This window comes from Tupaia chinensis, unplaced genomic scaffold (genome assembly GCF_000334495.1).
Source record: "Tupaia chinensis unplaced genomic scaffold, TupChi_1.0 Scaffold000600_1, whole genome shotgun sequence".
In the NCBI taxonomy this organism is placed as follows: Eukaryota; Metazoa; Chordata; class Mammalia; order Scandentia; family Tupaiidae; genus Tupaia; species Tupaia belangeri.
The window spans coordinates 7186889-7209938 of NW_006160117.1; the positions used below are offsets into that span (position 1 = coordinate 7186889).

The 23050-nt window shown below is 37.0% G+C and overlaps 1 protein-coding gene across 1 annotated transcript in view; it reads right to left on the bottom strand.

The window, feature by feature from the left end:
- Positions 1-23050, bottom strand: part of DMD (dystrophin) — a 1496890-nt gene that overhangs the window by 44183 nt on the left and 1429657 nt on the right. Inside the window, exons 40-44 of the mRNA XM_027775723.1 lie at positions 22472-22608; positions 21751-21789; positions 17455-17520; positions 16269-16334; positions 13398-13556 (exon numbers count right to left, since the gene is read on the bottom strand). Of these exons, the coding sequence (XP_027631524.1) occupies positions 13398-13556; positions 16269-16334; positions 17455-17520; positions 21751-21789; positions 22472-22608 (467 nt within the window). The remainder of the gene's footprint in view (positions 1-13397; positions 13557-16268; positions 16335-17454; positions 17521-21750; positions 21790-22471; positions 22609-23050) is intronic.

Genomic DNA, 23050 nt, shown 5'->3' on the forward strand with positions numbered 1-23050 from the left:
CCTCTGGTAAATTAAAACTGAAGTTCTAGATTCAAAATCCTGTTTCCTATAGCATAAAAGATATTTCCTCAGTGAAGACCATAACCTTCTCATTTTATTTTATCTTAGGTTTTTACCATAGGGCACATGTGCTCACCAAAAAAAAAAGAGACAGAGAGAGGGAAAATGAGAAATCATCCTCTAGGGGTATAATCACATTACAATCCCTCCTCCTAAGTTCTCCTTCTGGTATTTTGGGCACACACACACACACACACACACACACACACACATGTGGCAAGATTTTCAAGATTCCAGGTCCAGAATTTGAACTGCGGTTGGCCATGTAGAAGTCCAGTGCTTTGACCACCATGCCACTTGCCGGCCCCTTAAAGACAATAATCATTTAATGTTTTCTCCTAGTATGAGAATCAAGCTTTAACCCATGTACATAAAAGAAACTGAGTATGCATATGCCTGCAGAATTATATTTTGTAGATACTTGATATTTTCAGATGATAGCTTGAAAAAGAGTCCCCAAATAAGCCCAGAAAAATGCTCAAGTCTGGGTTAATCTAAATTACTTGTATGTTTTCAGCCCAAAGGGAAATGGTATCATAACCTAAGCAGGATTATTAAGGGATTTGGGGTGGGAGGGGAAATAACATAGTAATGGGAAAAACGGGGCCAGGCAGTGGTATGGTGGTAAAACAAAAATGACACCCTATGGGAAGCTTCCAGGTTTATATCCAGAGACCTCCTTGAGTATGCTGAGTATGCACATTCCCATGATCTAGGGCTGGCTGAGGTTGGGTGGTGAATTGAGGAGTGAAGACCATGTTAGGGGGTGTTGTCTCATTTTCTCTCTCTCTCTCTTTCTCTCTCTCTCTGTCTGTCTGATTCACAGAATAAATAAATAAACATAGAAACAAGAAATGAGAAAAATCAGGAAGACAACCGAAAAGCAATCAAAATAATCAAGTAAAAGACTCCAAAAGGTATTTAATCACCCATTTTTACATCACATTTTTGTACCTAGTACTGCGGAGCTAGAAATAAGTAAGACACCATCCCTTGCCCTTATAGAGCCCACATTCTAGTGTGTAGAATATTGTTTAGTTCCACCATGAAAACAAACATTACATGAATACAAATAAACTGGGAATCATGCTCACTGCTAAAATTAAAAAATACAGATTATTTCTGTCTTTGAAATTATCACCTTGATTTACAAGGAAATTACAGGGAAAAGACCACGTGGATTTACCTATGACCTGTAAATATAAGAGATATACTGGTAGCCCAGAATTTGAAGACACACAAAAAGGTCAAATTTTACATATTAAGATAGTGAAAAATAGATGTGCTTAGTGATCTGCAGGAGGAATCCATTTACAAAAGTAATACACAACAGGAAACCATCTCTAACTGGACAGCTCATGGGGAACTAGGTATACTCAATTATAATCAGGTACATTAGGAGGCCCTTGGTCTTCTTTCTATATGTGGGGTCTTTGGAAAATTCATGAAAAAATGTGTATTATGAAAAATCAGTTCATAGATTTCAAAAATGTTTGTACCAAAATAAACTCAAACTGTAGTTCCATTTTCCATGAAATTTTTGCAGTCCCCTGTATATGCTTTCTTCCTAGGGGGACCCTATCCCCTCCCCAGAGATCCTGACAGCCTCCCTCCAACTCATTAATCCTCAATCCAGACTTTTCTTCTAAAATTCCAGACCTGTCTTCTCAATATTCTTCTGGATATTTCCATTAGCCATAGGCTCTATGAACTACAACTTGGTAAGCACCACATCACCTGCATCTGATACACTGATCATCAATTTTTTAAAAAAATTTAAGTGCCAGGAAAGGAATCAGCTTCCTCAAGTAGCATTACATAGGACCATATACTAGCTGTAAATCTTTTAAATTTACACTGTAATCTTACTTTGAAATGAAAGCTACACTACACTCCTGATAAAGATGGAGAAATATCTTCTCATGTGTTAATGATACACTAGTAAATCACAATCCAGGATAAAAAGGATTCAACATTAATTGTGATAGAAGTAAAAATGGCTGTCTCTGGTAAACATCCTTCAAAGTTTGATCAGTTAACAAGTAAGAACTCCATAAAGCAAATTAATTGTGTCAAGTTATTGATGGAGATTTTTTGGGGGGTGCTTTATCTGCAGATACCTGTTACAGCCACTTCTTCTGGTGTTACCCTAATGACAATGGCTAGGTTTCTTGACAATGACAGTTAAGAGCCAACTATGCTATCTTCTTGAATGGTTTTCAAAGTTCATTATAGACTTGAATTTCTTTATCAAACTGTGTTCCATGTAACATTATAAGTGGGCTTGAGTTCAAATAAATGCAAGCAACATTGAGTTACACAAACCTAAATCAGGTTTCTTTACTACTAAACTCAATGCAAATGCAAACATAATTATGACTTTCCAACAGGAGTGTTTTTCAAAGCTTATCTGTCCTTGGAATCAGTTTTCATAGAGTATCTCAGTGATATTCTGCAGAACACATTTTGGGCAATAGTGACCTTTATCCTGGGAGAACTGTCATCATTTCTTTGGTCTTTAATGATAAGCTTTTTGCAACTGTCAAAGGCCATTAGAGAGGGAACCAGCAGTTAGCGTAATGACTATGTCACTGGACTCCCACGTAGTCGACCACGATTCGCGTCCCGGACCCGGTGGCTTAAAACTCATGCCGGGCGCGTGTGAGTGCATGCCCAAGATCCTGAGAGGAGAATGGAGGAGAAGGGATTGCGGCGTGACCACCCCCCCTGGGGGGTGATTTCTCGCTTTCTGTCTCTATGTCTCTCTCTGTCTGGCAAGCATACACGCCCTATAGCGAAAACCTCTCAAAAAAAAAAAAAGCCATTAGAGACAGCTACATAAAATTTCCCTTGGTCTTTGTTTTTAAAATGTTGATAATAAGGACACTAGCCAATATTCACATCAAACACAGAATTGGTTAAGGGTTTACCTGAGTTTAAATCCAGTTCCTACTCCTTTCCAGCTGTATCAGGTGTCCTTTATACTCTCTTCTGGAAACAGGTTCTACTTCATATATAGTTGTATGGATTAAGTAGGATTTTACATGTATCCAGAACAGTTCTTGTCCAATACGACTACTGGTTGTTTCTGTTGTTGTTTTTATTATCATTGTCATGTAGAGCCAGGAATATTATTGGTTTTTCTTAGATGTTATATGCTTTTTTTCATCCAACTCAAGTTATAGACAAATGTTTATGTTTCCTCTTATCTTCCTGGCTACAGAGAAGCTCAGACCAAAGTCGAAGCTCTATCACATTACCTATGCTAATGTCTACTATGTTCATTGATCTATTATTTTTACTGTAGGAATCTTATCCTATGGCTTTTTTTGAAATCCTTTTTTATAAAGTGAATACATAAAATGAATATAGGCAGGGCTAGCAAGTGACATGTGGTTAAAGGTGTTGTACTCCCACATGGTTGACTGCAGTTCAGATCCTGGACCTGGCAGCTTGAAAATAAGGCTAGGCATATGTGCATGCATGCCCAAGATCCCAAGAGGAGAATAGAGGAGAAGGGATTGTGGCACAGACATCCCCCTGGGGGGGGTGAGATAAATCCCTTTCCCTCTTTCTGTCTCTCTTTGGTGAATGCACACATCCTATGGCACAAAACTTTAAAAAAAAATAATTAGGCAATTTCCACTTGAATGTTCTTGGGCAAAAAGAACTCAGTATGTCCAATGTTAGTTTGTTCTCTCTATCCACTGACTCCTTGCCAATCAGTAGTTTTCCCTGTGTGCACCATGTAGTTTTTAATTATAATTTCCCAATTTGAAAATTATACTTAATTCCTCCCTATTGCTCTTCCCTTAGCTCCATTCATTCAGTGACCTTCCAATTTCCCCATTACTTCTTCACTTGCCTAAGACATCCTTTGTTCAACGTTTACCATCTTTCAACTATTCCCCTATACTTGCACAAATTTCCATGGATTAGCTCCCCGCCGCCTATAATTCTTTTTCTCAATTTTGTCCTCTTCAAAAAGCCTTCATTGTTCAACTTTTTATAGGATAAAATCCAAACTTCTTAGTATGATGCATAAAGCCCTTTAAACAGTGTTCTCCACCTACCATTCCACACTCTCTTATTTTCCCCATTCCATGCTAATCACTACTCACAGCTATCAGCCTGTAAAACACATCTTCCCCTCTCTCTCAGCCTGGAAGACTCCTGTTTAGGTTTCAACCTAAACTCCCTTTGTAAAGGTCTTTCCACGTCCTCAGAGACAGAATGAGCCCCTCACCTCATCCCCCCAGAGTACTTGTAACACCAGGTTATAATTAGTTGTTTACATTCTAATGTATTTCATTACATTTTGAGCTCCATGAGGGTAAGGACCAAGGTTTATTCATCTCTGTAGTCCCTGCAGTTTTAAAAATACATTAAGCATTCTGTAACTATCTGTGGAATTGAATGGAATTACATCCTCGGGCCTGGGAAGTAACTAAAGAAAGTTATGACCACAATCAATTCCACTGTAGCAAGATGGTTGGGTAATGATGGCCAAAGGGAGGATGAAGGTCTTCATGGGAAAACCTAAAAAAGAGAAACTGGATGGCGAGACCATCAGCTTTTATCCAGCCTCTTCTAGGAAGATGTCAGGTGTGACTATTTGCATCACCAGAGTGATATTTCAGTTTTTCTATAGTATGAAGCCGTCCTCACGACTATCCAATTTCCTATGCCAAGACTCTAAGCTCATCAGAAAACAGCTTCATTCTTCTTTGATTTCTAGAATATTATATCTAAGACACAGAATCCTGGAATGGAGCAACAACTTTTCTCTAAAAACCATGTATTCTCCACTTTAATAGATCTGGCATTTGTACATAAATCTCAGGCTGTTCCTCAAGAAGTTTTAAGGCAACCTTGATACATTTACTACAACAAGGTAGTTAAAAAGACAGATAATCAAGGTACAAGTAGAAATAGTCACTCTGGGTTATCCATTCATTTCCATGAACTGCTTACTATAAATCAGTCCCCTCAGAATCATGGTGACTCCACTCCTTCCACATGAACCTGTCCTCACTGTCTGAATAGACCTGAGATGGTGGACTAAATTCTTTTTCTTTTTTAAGAGCTATTTAATGGGGCTCAGAGGTGGCGTGGTGGTTAAGGGTGCTGGACTCTCACATGGCCAACCGTGGTTTAAGTCCTGGACTTGGCGCCCTGTTTTCTCACTTTTCCCTCTCTCTCTTGCTCTGTCCCTCTCTGGTCAAATTAAAATAATAAAGTTAAATAAAATAATTCTTTTTATTTTATTTTATGTTTCCTCTTATCTTCCTGGCTACAGAGAAGCTCAGACCAAAGTTGAAGCTCTATCACATTACCTATGCTAATGTCTACTATGTTCATTGATCTATTATTTTTACTTTATCTATTATATAAACTTTATTTGCTTATTTATTTATTTTAATTTGACCAGAGAGGGACAGAGCAAGAGAGAGTTAGAGAGACTGAGAAAGTGGGAGAGAGACAGAGAGAGAAAGTGAGAAAGCAAGTCACCAGGTGCAGGACTAGAACTTTAATTGGACATGTGGAAGTCCAGCACCCTTAACCACCATGCCACCTGCCGGCCCCTCATTTATTTTTAAATTTGCTATAGGGTACGTGTACTCACCAGAGAGGTACAGAGAGAGAGAAAACAAGAAAGCTAGCTGCCTGGTCCAGGACTTGAACCACGGTCGGCTATGTGAGAGTCCAGTGCCTTAACCACCATGTCACCTGCTGGTTCCTGATAGACTCAGTTCTTACACAGCTTTTAAAATGCTGCATGTAGGTTCTTCAACTCTTCTTTGTCTTTGACATACAACATTTATTTATATGGTCAAATTAGCTCTCTTTATCTAATAGGCTCGTCAGCCCTTTGTTTTGGGGCCCATGATGCCAAGTGGCATAAATGTCTAGTTTCATTACATTTCTGATAAACTGCTCTTTCTCCTCACCCTAGTTAAAAAAAAAATGTGAGAAGAGCAATGAGAATCAGTCTCTGGTGGTTCCCAATGATGTCTACTGGATATTTTAGCATTCACTTATCTTCCCCTTCCTTACTCCCTTACCCTAAATTCCTTACCTACCACATTGTCTTCAATGGTGGTCCTTCTCCCATTCACGATCATACCTCCTTTTGTACCCTTCTGCCCTTAATTCCTCTCCTTCCTGCCTCCTCTGGGAAAATGAGCCCATCTTTTTTAATCTCCCTTACCTTTTTCTCCTGGCATCTTACTCCAGTATATGGAGAGAAATTAAGGCTTTTTAAGTACAAAGAGAAGATCGGAGTGAACACTGTACACTATTTTGTGAAATAATCCCAAGAACTCCAAATATATTTGCATACATACAGACTGTCTATAGAAGGATACACAAGAAACCACTAAAGGTTATAGCCTTCAGAGCTGGAAATACTATAGCCAGGAGATAAGGTTTGAGAGAGACTCACTTTTCTCTGTCTGCCTTTTTGAACCCTTTAGATTTTGTAAAATATGCATGAACACTCTATTTTTAAAAAGTAATTAAACAGACACTTTAAATTCACATCTTCCAGAGTTCTACTAAGCCCAGTGTTCTCCTCCTGCAATCTGCTCCCTGGGTAGGTGAATTCACTCTCACAGTTTCAATTACCACATGTGAACTGATGACTCACAGACCTCTAATAATCTGTGGCCCACAGCTCTCCTGTAAGTGTCAAGGTTCTTTTTCTCACAGACTGTCAGACATTTACACACAGGTGTCTTACCAGGTCCTCAAATTCAACCTCTTCATGCCCCATTCATCATCTTCCAGCTACTCCACCCTTATAGAAGGACCACCATAAATAATGCTGAATTAAATAATGGCCTACTTCTCTTCCCCCTGAATGATCAGTGTCGACTGCAAACAACTATCATCTTGCCACATACTCACCAGACCTGGGAATCATTCCTTCCCTCCCCAGACCCATTGACCCACAAAATCAAACAGCTCTACTGCTCTCCTAAAATATCACTCAGATCCAGCCTGTTTTCCCATTTCTATACTTAAGGTTCTGATCATCTCTTTGCTGGCCTCCCATGCAATCCCTGACTTCATTTCCTTGGTCCAATATTGTTCTCAAAGTCTCCAACCACACAGCTTTCTAGTGATATCTCTAAGTGTCAACGTGGTGGCATCACTTTTGGCTGACACTCTTGAGTGACTTCTTCTACCACTAAGTGAAGAGGCATAAACTCCTTTTCAACCTGGCCTTTGGCCTTGTCCATTGACCAACCCCAATGCCTCCCCACCCTTTTTTTTTTTTTGGAGAGGTTTTTGCTATAGGGTGCTTGTGCTCACCAGAAAGACAGAGACAGAGAGACAGAAAGACGGAAAGTGAGAAATCACCCCCCAGCGGGAAGGCCACGCCGCAATCCCTTTTTCCTCCATTCTCCTCCCAGGATCTTGGGCACCCACGCACACGTGCCTGATGTGAATTTAAGCCACCAGGTCTGGGACTCGAACCGCAGCTGACTACATGGGAGTCCAGTGACATAGCCATTATGCCAACTGCTGGTCCCTCTCCTCCCATTTTTTGCCTTGTTAACAAAATAATAAAACAATTGCAGTTTCTCCAGTATGTTCTGCTACTCCTCACTCTGCCACCTTTGTTTATATTCATCCTTCTGCTGAGAATGCCCACTCTTGTACCTTTCAGGTTCCTTTCAATTTGACTAACTTCTCACCATCATTTGAAATGCATACAAAGATCTAAAGAAAGAATGTCAAGGGGACCAGCAGGTGGTATGGTGGTTAAGGTGCTGGACACTCCCACATGGCAGACCTCGGTTTAACCTTGTGGCTTGCTTTCTCACTTTCCCTCTCTCTCTGTCTCTGTCTCTCTTTCTCTGGTCAAATTAAAACAAATGAGTGACTAAATAAAGCTAAATAAATAATTCTTTAAAAAAAAAAGAATGTCAAATAAAGATGTCCTAAGCCTATAAAGATTGATAAGTAGCAGTCCAAACTAAGTTATCACTTCATTTATAAGGTAAAGTAAACAGATTATAATTTCTAGCTATTAGGTCATTGGGAAAATCAATGACACATTTTTGTAAGGAAAAATAGAAAAAATATGTCATGACTTCCCAACAACCTAGTAATTTAATTCAGTGGTATAAGTAACTGATCTAGAAATTCTTTGACTATAAAATTTATTTAAAAAATTTTTAAAGATATTTTTGCTACAGAGCATGTGCACTTGCTAGAAAGAGAGAAAAAGTGAGAAATCACTCCCCTCCAGAGGGGATGGCCACGTTGTAATCTCCTCTCCTCCATTCTCCTTTTAGGATTTTGGGTACATGCACATGTGCCCGGCATGAGTTTCAAGCTGTCAAATCCGGGACTCAAACTGAGTTTGGCCACATGGGAATCTAGTGCCCCAAACACTATGCTACCTGCTGGCTCAAATAAAGCACTTATAAACTTGCATAGCCATTAAAGGCATTTAAAAGAACAAGAGAAAACTCAGGCCTGCTCCATGGCCTCATAGTTAAGGGAGCCAGAGCCCACATGGTCAACTTTGCAGTTTAAATCCTGGTGTCTTGAAAACACCTTAGGGCATATGTGGGTGAGCATGATCAAAATTCCAACAGGATGGAGAAATAGAGAATGGACTGCAGTATGACCACATTATGGTGCAGGTTGTTCTATCCCTTTCCCTCTTTCTGGCAGTGCATGTGCCCACTGGCAAATTAAAAAACAGAGAGAAAGGAAATTCAAGTATAGACTGCATAAGGTCTGACTGCCCAATAAGACACATGAGAGGTACTGAGCAGGTAGTAAGAATTCACAGAGGTCCCTGTGGTTATATAACACCTACTAACAACTTCAATTAACTTTAGACTTCACAGTGAATCTGGTTAGTATTTACTTGCCTTTTAGACTTGGGAACAATTTAATCAATTTGCTATGCAGGCAGTAGAATGACAATGAGTCTTTGTCTCTCATACAGGCTACCTTTTCATGACTAGGATCATACCTTGAATTTCAGAGCAAGTTTTGATTCATTTGGATAGTGTAAAGGAAAAAAAATACATCAGAACTTGAACACTACAGATGTAGTCAAAAGACTGCAGGTTCTGATCAATGCAGGAAAAAGTAAGTCTTGAATCTGCAATGCTAAGGGCACACAATGGGGCAAATTCCCAATACCCAACTGGTCTCTACAAAATAAAGATGAATCTGAATTCTCTGTGGTTATGAGGGAGAGAGATTATGCAAAAGGGAAACATCAAAGATTGGATATCTCACTATTGTTGCTAGTCACCCAGGCATATGGAAGACACTATTAGCAAAGTTCAGAGTCAGATTTAGCTTTTGCTTGAGCTTTAGCCTTATATTGGTGACATAAACCGAGAATCAGAGAACACCATTAGGTGCCAGTACAATACCTGGGGTATAGAAAATGGATTTTTAATATTCTAAATATATGATGAAACAATGTTTGGTGGTAATCAAGGCAGTATGAAAAAGGGAAGTATTTTGAAAAGTGAGCAGGAAAAAAGAAACAAACCTTTTGAAAGACTTTTCTCTGTGAAATTAGGTTTGTAAAAGAATTTTAGTCAAAAGTACATGCATGTGTGCTATAATTAAAAGAAATTCAACTTCATTTCAACTCATTAATTCCACAAATATTTATGTGCAACAATTGGGAGAAATGGACTATTAAAAACAGAGATAAGACACTCTTGAGACATTTCTAAAATAGCCATTTTCTGCTTTCCTAGGGGATTGTGGGGAGGTGTCATGAATAAGAATAATTAATGTTTTCAATAGCATATTTAGTCAGGAATGGGGATCTCCAAGTTCATCTTCTTTATTAACTGCTACTTGGAGATTAAGTCTCAGTTACAGAATAAAAGGCACACAAAATATACAAAGATATAATAAGTACACATGCAAAGTACTTGGGTTAACCTCAATTTTAAATATCCTTTCCCATTTTCTTTAAAGTTTGCTTCTGTTGTCAGATTATATAGCCCACTTCTGATTTGGGCAATTGCCAGCTTGGCAGGCACAGAGAAATAGGATCTAATGACTTCCTGGGTTTGCTCAAGGGAAGGACAGGAAATGGCAAATTAAAGTCTCCTTAAGCAAGACTGAATTGAAGGGTCATAAAGGCAAAGCTATAAAGCAGAACTGTAAGAAGACAGGAGGGAGTAAAGCAAAGAAAACCAGATAGGTTATCTTCAGGAGGGAAACTCTGGAGAGACATTTCTTTGGGTTTTGGGAGGAGGTATAAATGTGACAAGGAAGCGGGAGATAGAAGCAAGCTCATCCTGACCATTTCTTGAAGGTCAAGATGGCTCACAAAAAGACTTGCGTCGACACCAGAGTCCTCATTTTGGAGTTCTAAGTAGCCCTGGTGCATTTTTATTTCTCTTTCGGAGAACCAACCATCCCATTCTTAGAGAATGGTCTTGGCTGTCTTTCAGGGTAAATTGGTTATCACTGGATCACAAGGAGATGAACTGGTTTATTCAGGGACATTTATTCCTTACAATGAGTCTCTCAATTTAAAGTACATTCCAGGAAATATGCCACAATTTTATGTACATGACATTTACATAGAATGAGTCTTCTTTACTCTCTGGTCCAAGGTAGAGTTAGCTATTTTTAGTTAGAAAAATTTGGATTTGAATTTAGTTTTACCAAGGCTGACTTTAAGATCTGGGGCAAGCTATTTGAATCCCTCTGAGCCTACATTTTCTCATCTATAGAAAGGAGACAAATTCTTCTTCATTGAGCTTTAGGGAGATTAAATGACCTAAAATACTTTAAAGTACTATAAAAATGACATAGGGACCAGCAGATGGTGGAATGGTTACATCGCTGGACTCCCATGTAGTTGACCATGGTTTGAGTCCTGGACCCAGAGGTTTAAAACTCATGTTGAGCACGTGTGCATGCGTTCCTAAGATTCTGAGAGGAGAATGGAGGAGAAGGGATAGCAGCGTGGCCATGCCCCTTGGGGGGTGATTTATTGCTTTGTGTCTCTCTCTGTCTCTCTGGTAAGCACATGTGCCCTATAGCAAAAATCTCTCTCTGAAAATAAAAAGATAATAAATGACAGCTATCAACACTCTTTACCAACACTCTTTGACCAGATTGTCATAGTATAGAAGGAGAGTATGCAAACAACCAACAAGATAGGAGCTCTTGACCAATGAGCTAAAGGAACACATTATTACACAAGAGCACCGATCATATCCTACAAAAATACACTTACTCCTCGGTAACATTAAGTTATATTTACAATGTCAGTTCCAATTTTTTTCTTCCTGTTTCACTTTGATCCCCACAATGATGAAATACGGAGACAGCATTGTTGAGACAGGGAGGTAGTGTTGTTATATTTTGATCAACTGGACTGGGGAGAAATGTTCACATATTGAAATGATCACCTTGTAAGCTAAATAATGTGACTGAATGTATTTTAAAAATGTAAATAAAAAAAGAAAGATTTAGCATAAATGGATACTAATTCCTCAATAAAGTAGAAAAAAATGTTTTGTCTACCATGATCGTCACTGCCAAAGAATATTATAAATGATGCCAAGAATAAAATTATCATTAAAACAACCCCAAAAAGTTCAACATTGCCTCCTCATATATGATGTCCTTGCTGTATTCTCAGATTTTCACCAAATATTTCCTAAGTACCCATTAAACAGTCACACTGTCCCAGGTACTATAGGGGACATGAAAATCATTAAGACACAGTCCTTGCCCTAAAGGTGCTCACTATCTCATTAGAGAGAGGTGCTGGTAAAACTGATAAAAAGGCAAACTGTCAAGGAGTTCTCTGAGAAAAGTCAAAATGTTCTAGGAATATAAGCAATAGATAAATTACATCCAACTGCAGAGTTCTGTGGGGAAAGTTATTTTGAGCAAGGTCATGGAGGATGGGTAGGACTCCTTTGTCAGATATGGCACTGAAGGGTTGGGGGTTAGCAGCTAGGCTGAGAAGCAAGCGTAGGCTTGACCCAGAAAGTAGATATAAGCAGGATGTATTCAGAAATACTAGCTACAGCAGCACAGCCAGAACACAGGGAGTACAAAAAGAGACAAAGTCGTAAAAGCAGGACAAGAGAAAATTGTGGAAGGTTTTGAATGCTGAACGGGGCAGTTGACTTTATATATATATATGTATATATATATATATACATATATATATATATATCTTGTGCTAGGTGTTAGGTGTTGAAATCCAATGAAGGAAGAATGCCATGATGGGGCTTGGTTCTGGAAAGATGTATAACTAGAGTCAGTATGGAGGATTTATTGGAAGGATAGAAAAGAGACTAAAGTGAAACCAACCAGATAAGGAGCTACGGCCATAGGTCAGAGGTATTAAGAGCTGGAAGGTGGGCAGTGGCAGCAGAAAGCAATGGATGAATGGCAGTTTGCTTTTTCATCTTCAGGTGATGTACTCCCCGAGGGCACTGATTCTCAGACATACTGTGTTGCCTAGATTAAGAGGTCTTGGTGCCTTGGGCTAAACCAAAGAAATGAAAGCATTCAAGTCCTACAAATGTGAACAATTTCTACTTTAAAGACTTGCCTGGTGGCATTTGTCTGAAGAAGGCGCATTGTAAGCTAGAAGTGATCGTGTGCAAAGTCTTTCTGAACCAAGGGACCTGTGATACAATAAATGTCATACCAAAGTACAAGTCCAGTGATTTGCATTATCCTGACACTACATAGTACCCCAGATTTTTTACGTCTTTGTCCTCTCTGCGTTCACTGTGAATTTAGCCTTTTGTCCTCTTCTACAATTTCTGCTATCATGAACATCTTTTACAGGTAGATGACGGCTGACAATTTGAATTGTCTCACTAATCTGCTGTGATGGTGAGCATAAATTTCTACATCTGATGACAAAAAGCAAGATGAAATAATCTGTTTCCAAATATGACCAAGACAATGAGCCTACTTTCTTAAATGTTTGAGACACATAATATGGCCAAACACATATAAAAATCAAATAATCATAAAATTAAATAAACTGCTTTTTTCTTTGGTTCTATTCTAAAATAGAAAATCAAAGCCTCTGAGTTACATGCAACAGAGCAAATACCACCCGATCAGCATTAATTCCTTTACATCTAAAATATGAGTTCTTAATCATACTATTGCATTTGTTTTCTTCTTCCAGATAACAAAAAAAAAAAAAGAGTCTGCAAGTGGAGCTAAACAAATTATTTTAGAAAACAATCAGATATAATATGACTCTAAGTGAAGATTCCTGGCACTTTTCTATGTGTGCAAGTGTATGCACTTCGCATACCAATGACAAAGCTGGAAAGAAAACTCACCTGTTTTCTTCCTCAAGATCTGCTAGGATTCTCTCTAGCTCCCCTCTTTCCTCACTCTCTAAGGAAATCAAGATCTGGGCAGGACTACGAGGCTGGCTCAAGGGGGAGTCCTGGTTCAAACTTTGGCAGTAATGCTGGATTAACAAATGTTCATCATCTCTGGAAAATAAAATCAAAGGTTTTGGTTTTTTCCCCCCTTATTTTGATTTGGGGGTCAGGGACTTGGGTGTGTACTTAAAAATAGTAACATTTATTTGTTCTTAACAATTAATTAGACCCTTTTCCTGCTTCTAAAGACATTCTGATACTGTTGAGGTTGTGGTCTACCATCGTATTGGTGAATATTCCAAGTGTTTTTTGCTCAAATTTCCAAGTGGAATGGACTGGCTTATTTATACAAAAGGTAGTGTTACAGAAATATGGGGGCTCTGTGTTGACAGTTTAGCCAACAGTTAATAAATATTAAAAGATATCACAGCTGTATAATGCATTTTCTCCTAAGCCTGTCAAGATCACCTGTTCACTAACCTACACTACTGTTGATTCCAACTAGGAAAAAAATGCAGCCCTTAAAATAGTAGAGTAAATGTTTTCTTAAGTGGAAGGCAATGTAACCAAAAAGGGTTGCTTCAGTTAGCCAGTTTTAACTGATAAGAGTCATGGAAGCAGGATGCTGATAATAATTAAACTGGAGATAAATGATTGTTTTCTTCAATTACTCTTTAGAGAGAAAAACAAAAATCAGGGGTGGGGGGAGCTATTAAGGTGACTGATTAAAAGAAGACCAAACAACTCATGCCTTAGAGCAGGTTTTGAGAATTAGTCTTGCAGGGAAAGGAGGCAAAAAGATTTATCTTTTGAGAGACAGCTGCACTTTTTCCTGGAAACTAGAACTCCTTAATACACAGTGCTCTGAGCTCCAGAAAAAAAAACTCTTTCCTGGAAACTAGAACTCCTTAAAACATAGTCCTCTGAGTTCCCGACAGTCTGATTTCCTCCAAGTTATAAGAACTTCACTCTGTTCTTAATGAAGGCTAAAGCCCCTTTGTTTCTGGTTAAATATCATTAAGATGACACATTAATATTTCCTTCTCCCTATGACTTAAGTTTAAGTGGGAAAAAGTCAGATATTTAGGAAAAGGCCTCTTGATTTAAATTCTTTTGGCCCATCAACTAGCCATCAGTTGGTTGAGACATAAAAGGCTGACTAAAAATAATTAGTGAATGTTAGAAACATTTACATGAAGTCAACCAATCCATCAAACCATTTCCCCAAATATGCCCTAAAATATGATTTTTATCATTCAACATTGAGTCTAAATGGATCTTATGTCCTCAGAATGAACTAAAGCTTAATTTCATTTAAAAATAAAACAAAGGCAGTCTTACCGCATATCTAATTTATACCCCTCTTCCCAAACTCTTAAATTCTATTGCTAGAATTTCCCATGTTTAATTATAACATACAGTAATAATTAAAATTTTCTCACTGTTCTCTTGGGCAGTTAGTGAATGGCAATGCTGTTACACAGACAGAACTGAATTAATTTGAATGTGCTAGAGCTTCTAATATCAAAATCAGTGATCCAAAGAAACAAATCATTCCAGCCATTTACATTTGGTTGATTCTTTGGCCACATATTTTTCTGTGAAGGCATTTTACATATTAATACCATTAATACTTTCTTCCCATAGCTAAGGAAGAAAATACATCACAACTATGTTGGGAAAAGGGTGTTTTGCTTGTTTCTCTGAAGTAACTAAGTCATATACAAATGACTGAGTATGAACCCGATTCTTGATTGCCTTTATCTAATAGATGATTTATCCTCATGTCTTTAATAACTAGTTCTATATTGAAACACTACTTTGATACTATTTCCCTCAGTCTAATCCTTACGAAGGCCTTTTTCTCATCTGAGCATGAATTTAAGTTGTCACACCAATTACAGATGATAAATTTACCCTTCTTCTCTCTGCCTATATTTTCCATGATAGGATGGTGAGATATCCATAACTTATTGAACTGAAAGCATCTTCATACTGGGACCAGCTTTCTTCTCTCTAAATCATTTATTCAGTTGACAGATCCTTCTTATTTGCTTCATAATGAACTCTCTCCACCTCAGGCCCTGGTCTTGTTTACTTGGTTCATGGCAATGTTTCTTGGTGCTCCATATTGTTAACACTGTCCTCACTCCCTAATGAAACCTGTTTCCTTGCCAAGGCTGTATGTGTTGCCATTTTAACACTACTCCACCCCCTCCTTTAAAGTTTAACAGGGCTGGCTTATCATCCTACTAACAAACTGGGACTTGAATTTGTATTTCCTCGTCTGGATGCCCTTCACACTACTGTCTCACTTTTCTTACCTCATGATGATGCTAAATCACAAAAATTGACTACTTTGAATGCCTGAAGGAAAATGTCTGTCTAACCTACCATATGGGAATAGCAGTGCTATGCCAAGATAACATTTCCACTCCCTACGTATGAGTCGAAAAAGTACTACTTAGTTATCACCTCAAATTTAATATTCTATCTCTTTAAATATCTGGCAGCTTTGATCAAAGATTGGGCATTTAATATAATATTTGGGATTGAAATTTGTAATAATATGGTATTAAATAAATTTAAATAAAAATGAGGCAAACTATTTTTTCTATCCTGGAATACCAGTAATGTCAGAATGTAGATGAGCTCATTCTGTGCCAGGCTGTTAAGAGTTAATGAAAAAAGTAAATGAATGGCTCCTTGAAAGATCAAATGAATATGATGCTAGTTCCTGTATCCTGTGCTACCCTACCTTTAAATCTCTCAAAGCAATTTTCATCGTCAGGAACATTTTGTAAAAAGAGATGGGATACTTACATGCTCTCATTAGGAGAGATGCTATCATTTAGATAAGATCCATTGCTGTTTTCCATTTCTGCTAGCCTGATAAAAAACGTAAAAGCTCATTAAAACTTATGTGACGTCTTAGAATCTATTCAAGACCTAATCGAACATTCCTGAAAACTAAAGGATAAATCATGGCAAGAGGAGAAAGGAATCCTTCAAAGTAAAAGATGTGTGTGTTGGCTTAATCATTGGACGCAGTGTGTGGTAGACCATAGCTAGTTAGTAGCTTTACATTTATGATAATTTCTAAAGGAAGTCGTACTTCATAGTTTTATTTTGTTTGTTTTTCCTCACAGATCAATCTCCCTTTCACTGAGAACAGATCTTTGTTTTCAGAAGAAAAGCTCCCCTAACAACAAATGCACTCCATACCTGGCACTATTCCTTGTCTTTTAAGACAATTAATGCTTTCCTCTGATGACAGACTTATATAGCTAGTTTAAAATTCTTCTATCGATTGACAAGCATATCTAGCAGTTAGAATATTGATAAAGGATAGATTCACGGTAAGCTTTCTAAATGTTCCGCTACCAATTTTTACCTTTAAAAATTTCCTTCGCTTTAGACAATAATGTCTTTTTACAACTGAAAAATGGTTAAACAAACTCTTAGAGATTTATTTACCAAAGATCATGTATTTTACAATTTGTAATTCAGTGTTTAGGTATAAAAATGATCTCAAACACAAAGAAGGTGGGACAGAAAGGTCCAAGGGTTAGGAAAATTAATTATGCTCTTCTTTACAGAATATCATGTAAAATAAACACACAAATACAAAGCTGATGCTTTAAATATTTGCCACATAACATAGTATTGTTTCTTTATATTATATATTAGTAGCTAGTCTAGCAGTTTTCTGAGGAGGTTAAACGATTTGTAAGCTGCTTTAGTAAATGTGCCCAGTATACAAGACATAACGAGGCTACTGGAAATGTTCAAAGGCCAGGGTTAGGGAAGACTGTTCTGGACTGATTTTCTTGTTGGTGTCCAAAAACAACATGCAGTGGAATGGCATGCACGTTAGAGGGCAAGTTGATTAGTACAGATCAGACAAGATTTGGGAAGAAAGAAAAGATTTGTTTAAAATTATATAGGTTAGCTTTCCTTGGTTAGTTATTTCAATCAATATTTGCCTGGCATTCAACTAGTCTCATACCTGCTAGCATAATGTTCAATGCGTGAATGAGTATCATCGTGTGAAAGCTGAGGGGACGAGGCAGGCCTATAAGGCAGAAAATGTGATTAGTCATAGATACCATCCATTAATGGAGAAAAAAAAAAAAACCCACCACACAGTTATGTCATATACATGGTCTAGAATGCTTTTAGTCTAATTCTATGGATAATGTACACTTTGAGTTCTTTCCGTATCTTAGAAATCGAGTATTTTAAATCAAGTTTGAGAGGTGATTTATCATACTTCTACTTTTCTCTAAAGCCACAAATAAAGACCAAAAATTTCTCTGAAAAGTTTCAGTTATAGAAAAGGTGGGGAGAGTTATTTTTTACATAGCATTTTGCCCTTCTACCTTTTACTTTCTTATACCCTCTAGTTCTGAAACTGTGTTGGTATTGTGTGATTTAAAGTTGTAAGCAGTTTACACTTGTGCCGTTTACTAGTTACCTTTTCATTGCATGGATACTGTACAATTACCTAGGACATTTATAGTCAGGAACTTCAGTTGCAAAGAGTCTATTCCAGTCTAAGACTTCTTAAGAGTCCATGTATCAAGATGTCTTGGTCAATGCAATTTTGAAAAGAAGGACTATATCCACCAGTTTAGCAGCAGGACTATACTACTTATTTATAGAACATCAAAGAATGACCTGAAATTATATTATGATGTTTTTAAAAAGAACAACTAAATTCAGTAAGATGAATTTAAGATCTGAAATATTTCTTATTAGGGATACCATGTACTAAAATACAGATGGGAAAATAACAGAAGCAGCATGAGTAGTCTATATGTTTTTTTGTGTGTATGAAAAACCTACCATTCCCTAGCTCCATATGCTAGAATTTTGGTAGAGTTAACATTTTTTCATTCCTTCATATCTGATCTATTAATTATCCTTGAAGTTTTTACAGTATCTTTTGGATTAACCTTAGGGAAAAGAAACCATCTGTTCTGCAAACCAGTTTGGGCTTGTGTTTTTTTTGTTTTAATTGGAATAGGACAAAAGGTCTCTTCCATTTCTCTACTGACACAGAAAGCCCTTAGGTAAAGGCATGAATCCAAAAGTCAACAGTAATGTATTCAGTGAGGACTCTGGTTTAGCCCTACATCCAAGCAGCTATTTAAAAATTTGGTCTAAACATTAAGAATATGTTTGTTTTGTCTTACATTTAAAAAAAAGAAAATGTAGTTACTTGTAGCTAGGCTTACATAGAAAATGTGCCAGAAATTTATATCTCTTAATGAAGGTACACTATCATAAAATAATTAAAGCACACCACAGCAACTACATAAGGAACTGGAAGTCTTCTCTGAGAGATAAAAGGTCGTCTTCATGAAATCAATGTCATCTAGGTCAATGAAATCGTAATCAAATTAAAGTGAATTACAAAGATGTTTAAACTGTCATGAGAAAATAAAACTATGACTACCCAATTTAATAGGTAGATCCGAAGATTTTTATGTGACTCTTCAGTATAGTTTTGGAAAGTAATTTTCTAGAAATTAGTAAAATGCTATGGTTTCTTCTTTAAAATCTTCAATGCAGTTGAGAATTTAATACTTGGATTATTTGGCTTATAGGCATTACCTTTGATAGACCAGTCTTTAATGTATATATTTTTATAAGGTAAAACTCCACCATCAAGTGTGGCTGTCAGTAGTGTTTTCCCTTCTAATCGTTGCTACCCTGGTAGCTTTACACTAAGAAAGAAAAGTTGAGACTGTGGAGTATAATTACACCAAGAAAAGTAGGTATGTAAATCCAAAACATTTTAACATAATCTTATATGAATAGTTTTACACAGAGCTTTAATTCTTAGCCTCAAAGATAATTCTATTATCTTTCTCACTACTGTACATAGCACCTATCACACTATGCATAAGCACAAGAACTCATAACAATCAGAAATCTTAAAATATATACACTAAAAGAGGCACTTCTAAAACCAGAAAGTGAGCCAAAAGGGAGTACTGGTCAGAGAAGAACCATCAGAAAAAACAAGAATTAGTACAAAAACAAAACCACTTCGTCCAGAAACAAAACTAAGTGTGAAGCCTTCTAGAACACTTGCAGAGGAAGGTCACAATACTGTTTCCAGTTCCCACTTCCTAAATATAAGACCATATACCCAGAAGGTTTACTTCCTATTTTCATTAATGATCTACTTGGCCAATTCTATTCAACACATAGCCATTTTCTTTTTTGTGAAAACTCTTCTAATAAGTTTTCATTCATTTGGATTTCAAAGCAGAATAGGTCAAAGAATACTGGTTGACTGTCCCACTTAGGGATGAGCAATATAAAAGGCCTATGCTAGATATAGTTTTAAATAATATCGGTTTCTCACTACACTCAAACTCTTTGACCATATTAAACAGATTAAATAAATACTGTCATTGACATAAGATTTGTTAACATCCAATAGAATTCTTGCAAAATAAAACATGTGAAGACCTAGTTCTTCTGCCTGGATAGAGTACTTCTACAATTTGTATCATATATTATTTATCACCATATCAGTAAAGATTTTAATAAAATCACTAGTGTTAAAGAAAACACAACTTTTAGTCTGTTGGGTTTATTTTCTTCCTCAAAATTAGAATATCCCACTGTTTCTCAATAATCTAACAAACTTTTCATAAAAAGACAAGTTAGGGCTGTGTTTTAGTTGTTAGAGGAGATATTTTAATTAATAAAGGATGTTATTAATTTTGAAGTGCTTCATCATTTAAGAAAGACAAACATCTCTCCTTAAAATAAGTTACTGTAAACTGTTAATCCTAACTTTTTTCTCATTAGCTTATAGGCTGGGGCTGCCTTTTCAAGAAACCAGTAGTTACTCATTGCTTATCTTTGTGTTACTTTTTTACATGCATTTAAAAAAATATTCTTTATCAGACTTGTCTTTAGGATTCCTTACTTGATTAAACTTATCCCAACACTGAGTAAATCCTTTCAGTTATCAGGATCAAAAAAAACTGAGACCTTCACTATCTCAGTTTTCAAAAAGTTGCTTATTTATGAACCAAATACACTACCTGACGTAGGAAACACAATTACCAACAGGCAGGGACATAACTGTACCGAAGTAACTCCCCAAGTTGTTAAACATGATGATTAAAGAAATCAGATAGTTCACTGCTTATAGCTACTCGATCTCAGAATTAAGGGATATGATAATGCAATTTTTAAAAAGAAAGATAAGCTTTCTACTTCCTTTAGGCTGGGAGAGACTTAAAATAAACCCCAAGAGGGTTAACAAAAAGGGGCTACTTTAAATGAAACTACATAGGAGAACAATGAAAAAGGCCCAATAAAAATAAATTGAATGCTTACATAAGCCCATCTTCCAAATTGGTCATTTCCCCTTTATACATAATACAGCCACCTGACTCTCATTAAATAATTTAATAAAGTATACTCTGAAATACCCAAAATTTGTCAGAAAAACCTCACATAGTACAATTTTAAGACAGGAATACTGTTTGCTAATATATAAGTCACAGGCCCCCAAAAGAGTTTTCCGACATTGTAAAATCTGAGAGAAGTCATCTGTTGGTGTCTAACATTAGTATTATTAATACACACCAAAAGTAATAACAATGACTACAGTACACTTCCCTTCCAGCATAAATGTGTAACTATTTATGAGCTGAACATTTACTTTGGAGAGGAGAGCAAAGTGAGTTTAGTTCAAAATTTGGAGACCCATGAATATAAAGATTAGTCAAATAACATGGCATAACCTGATAAAAAAATCCACACACATCAGTGCAATTATTCGAGCACACTCAGCATCATACTGGGAAACACATTCTGCTGATTTTTAGTAGTCCACTTATAACAGGCCGTAAGGAATAAACCATCATCCTTTTGTGGGTCCTAAAGCATTGAATCCTAAGAAATGTGGCTAAAGAATGTTATTATATAATCAGGAGGCTTTCCCTTGACTAGTTGAAGAAATCTATAAACACATCTCCCAGAAATACAACTACAGCCCCAATAATTTCTTTTCTTTCAATTTAAACTCAGGCCAAGATTTCTGCTGGTTAGAATTCCACCAGGTGGCAGACCTGAAAACCTCACTCAGAGTCTCCTGATCTGCAGGTGATAGCACTCTCAAGTCTTAGCAAGAGAAGGAAAAAACAGAAATGAAGGAAGGGAAATTAGTATGTTTTTAAAACAAAACGAAATAAACAAACAGAACAAACATAGGAAAATCAAGCGAGCGAATGTGTTCGTGGTAGCAGCACCCTTCAGGAAAAGTACTCACGCAGAATCTACCGGCCAGAAGTTGATCAGAGTAACGGGACTGCAAAACAAAAAATGAGGTGGTGAAGAGAGACACAGGCAAACTCAGCCGCAAAAAAATTACTGAAAGGACAAAATAAATAAAATCCAACCAATTAAGGATGTCCATGGAAAGCAACAGCCAAACAAAAGTGAAAAGTGAATTAAAAAGAAAACGAACAGTCATGTGATTGCCATCAGAGTTAGGGGAAAAAGAAGAGAGAGTTTATAGGAGGTAAGATCTCATCAATTGGATCATGAGAATAATTACTACTTACTGTGAAGTAACTTCCTGTGACTAGATTTTTCCTCAAGTAGAAAAAAATGACTAGATATGACCATACAATCAGATTAAAAAAAAAAAAGACACACATCTACTGATTTGTGAGGGAGGAAAATCAAAATGAAATATTGGAATCACTCACTTGTAAACAGTCCCATATTTCTTAAAAGTCTAGAAAGGCAATTAGTGGCTATAATGTGTTATTTTCCTGTGGGATAAAGTTTAACTTCCAGGAAAGGTAATTGTCAAGAGACAGAGGAAAATGGCAATTGAACATCAGCTTGTTTTTCTCTTTTTAGTGCCAGTAAATCAAAAGAAATAGAAGAGACTGTTTGCATTTTGGAGTGAAGGATGGTTTTCCACTGAGAGGAGTTCAAATATACATCAAGTCAGAGTCTATTTTGCTTTTGCCATTACTCACGTTTCCATGTTGTCCCCCTCTAAGACAGTCTGTACTGGCAGGTAGCCCATGCGGGGATGCTTCGCAAAATACCTTTTGGTTCGAAATTTGTTTTTTAGTACCTTGGCAAAGTCACGGACATCTTCTCCTGATGTAGTCTGAAAAGGAAATCACAGTGAGATCAGATTTAGGACAGAATGATTTCTAAACAAATGACTACTGCGGTCTTCTGCCTCATGGCCCTTGTTTTGTAATTTAGGGGTGTGGAGGTTGTGGGCAAAGGCTTTGGAATCAGACAAATGGGGTTTTGAACCCAGGCCTGGCATTCACTTAGTTGGATGGGTTATCTTCCTCTCCAAGGCTTCAATCACCTTTGAAATGTGGCAACAACGCTTCAACAAGTTGTCATGATGAATCAAGTAAGTATACAAGCTTCTAGGTTATTCCATAAATGGTGCTTTATAGAAATTATATGATATAAAAATGGCCCTTAAGTTTTATCATACTTTATTCTATTTTAGAGAGGTTTTTTTTTTTTTTTTCGCTATTGGGATTTTTTTTTTTTTTTTTTTTTTATAGAATCCATCACTCCCCACGGAC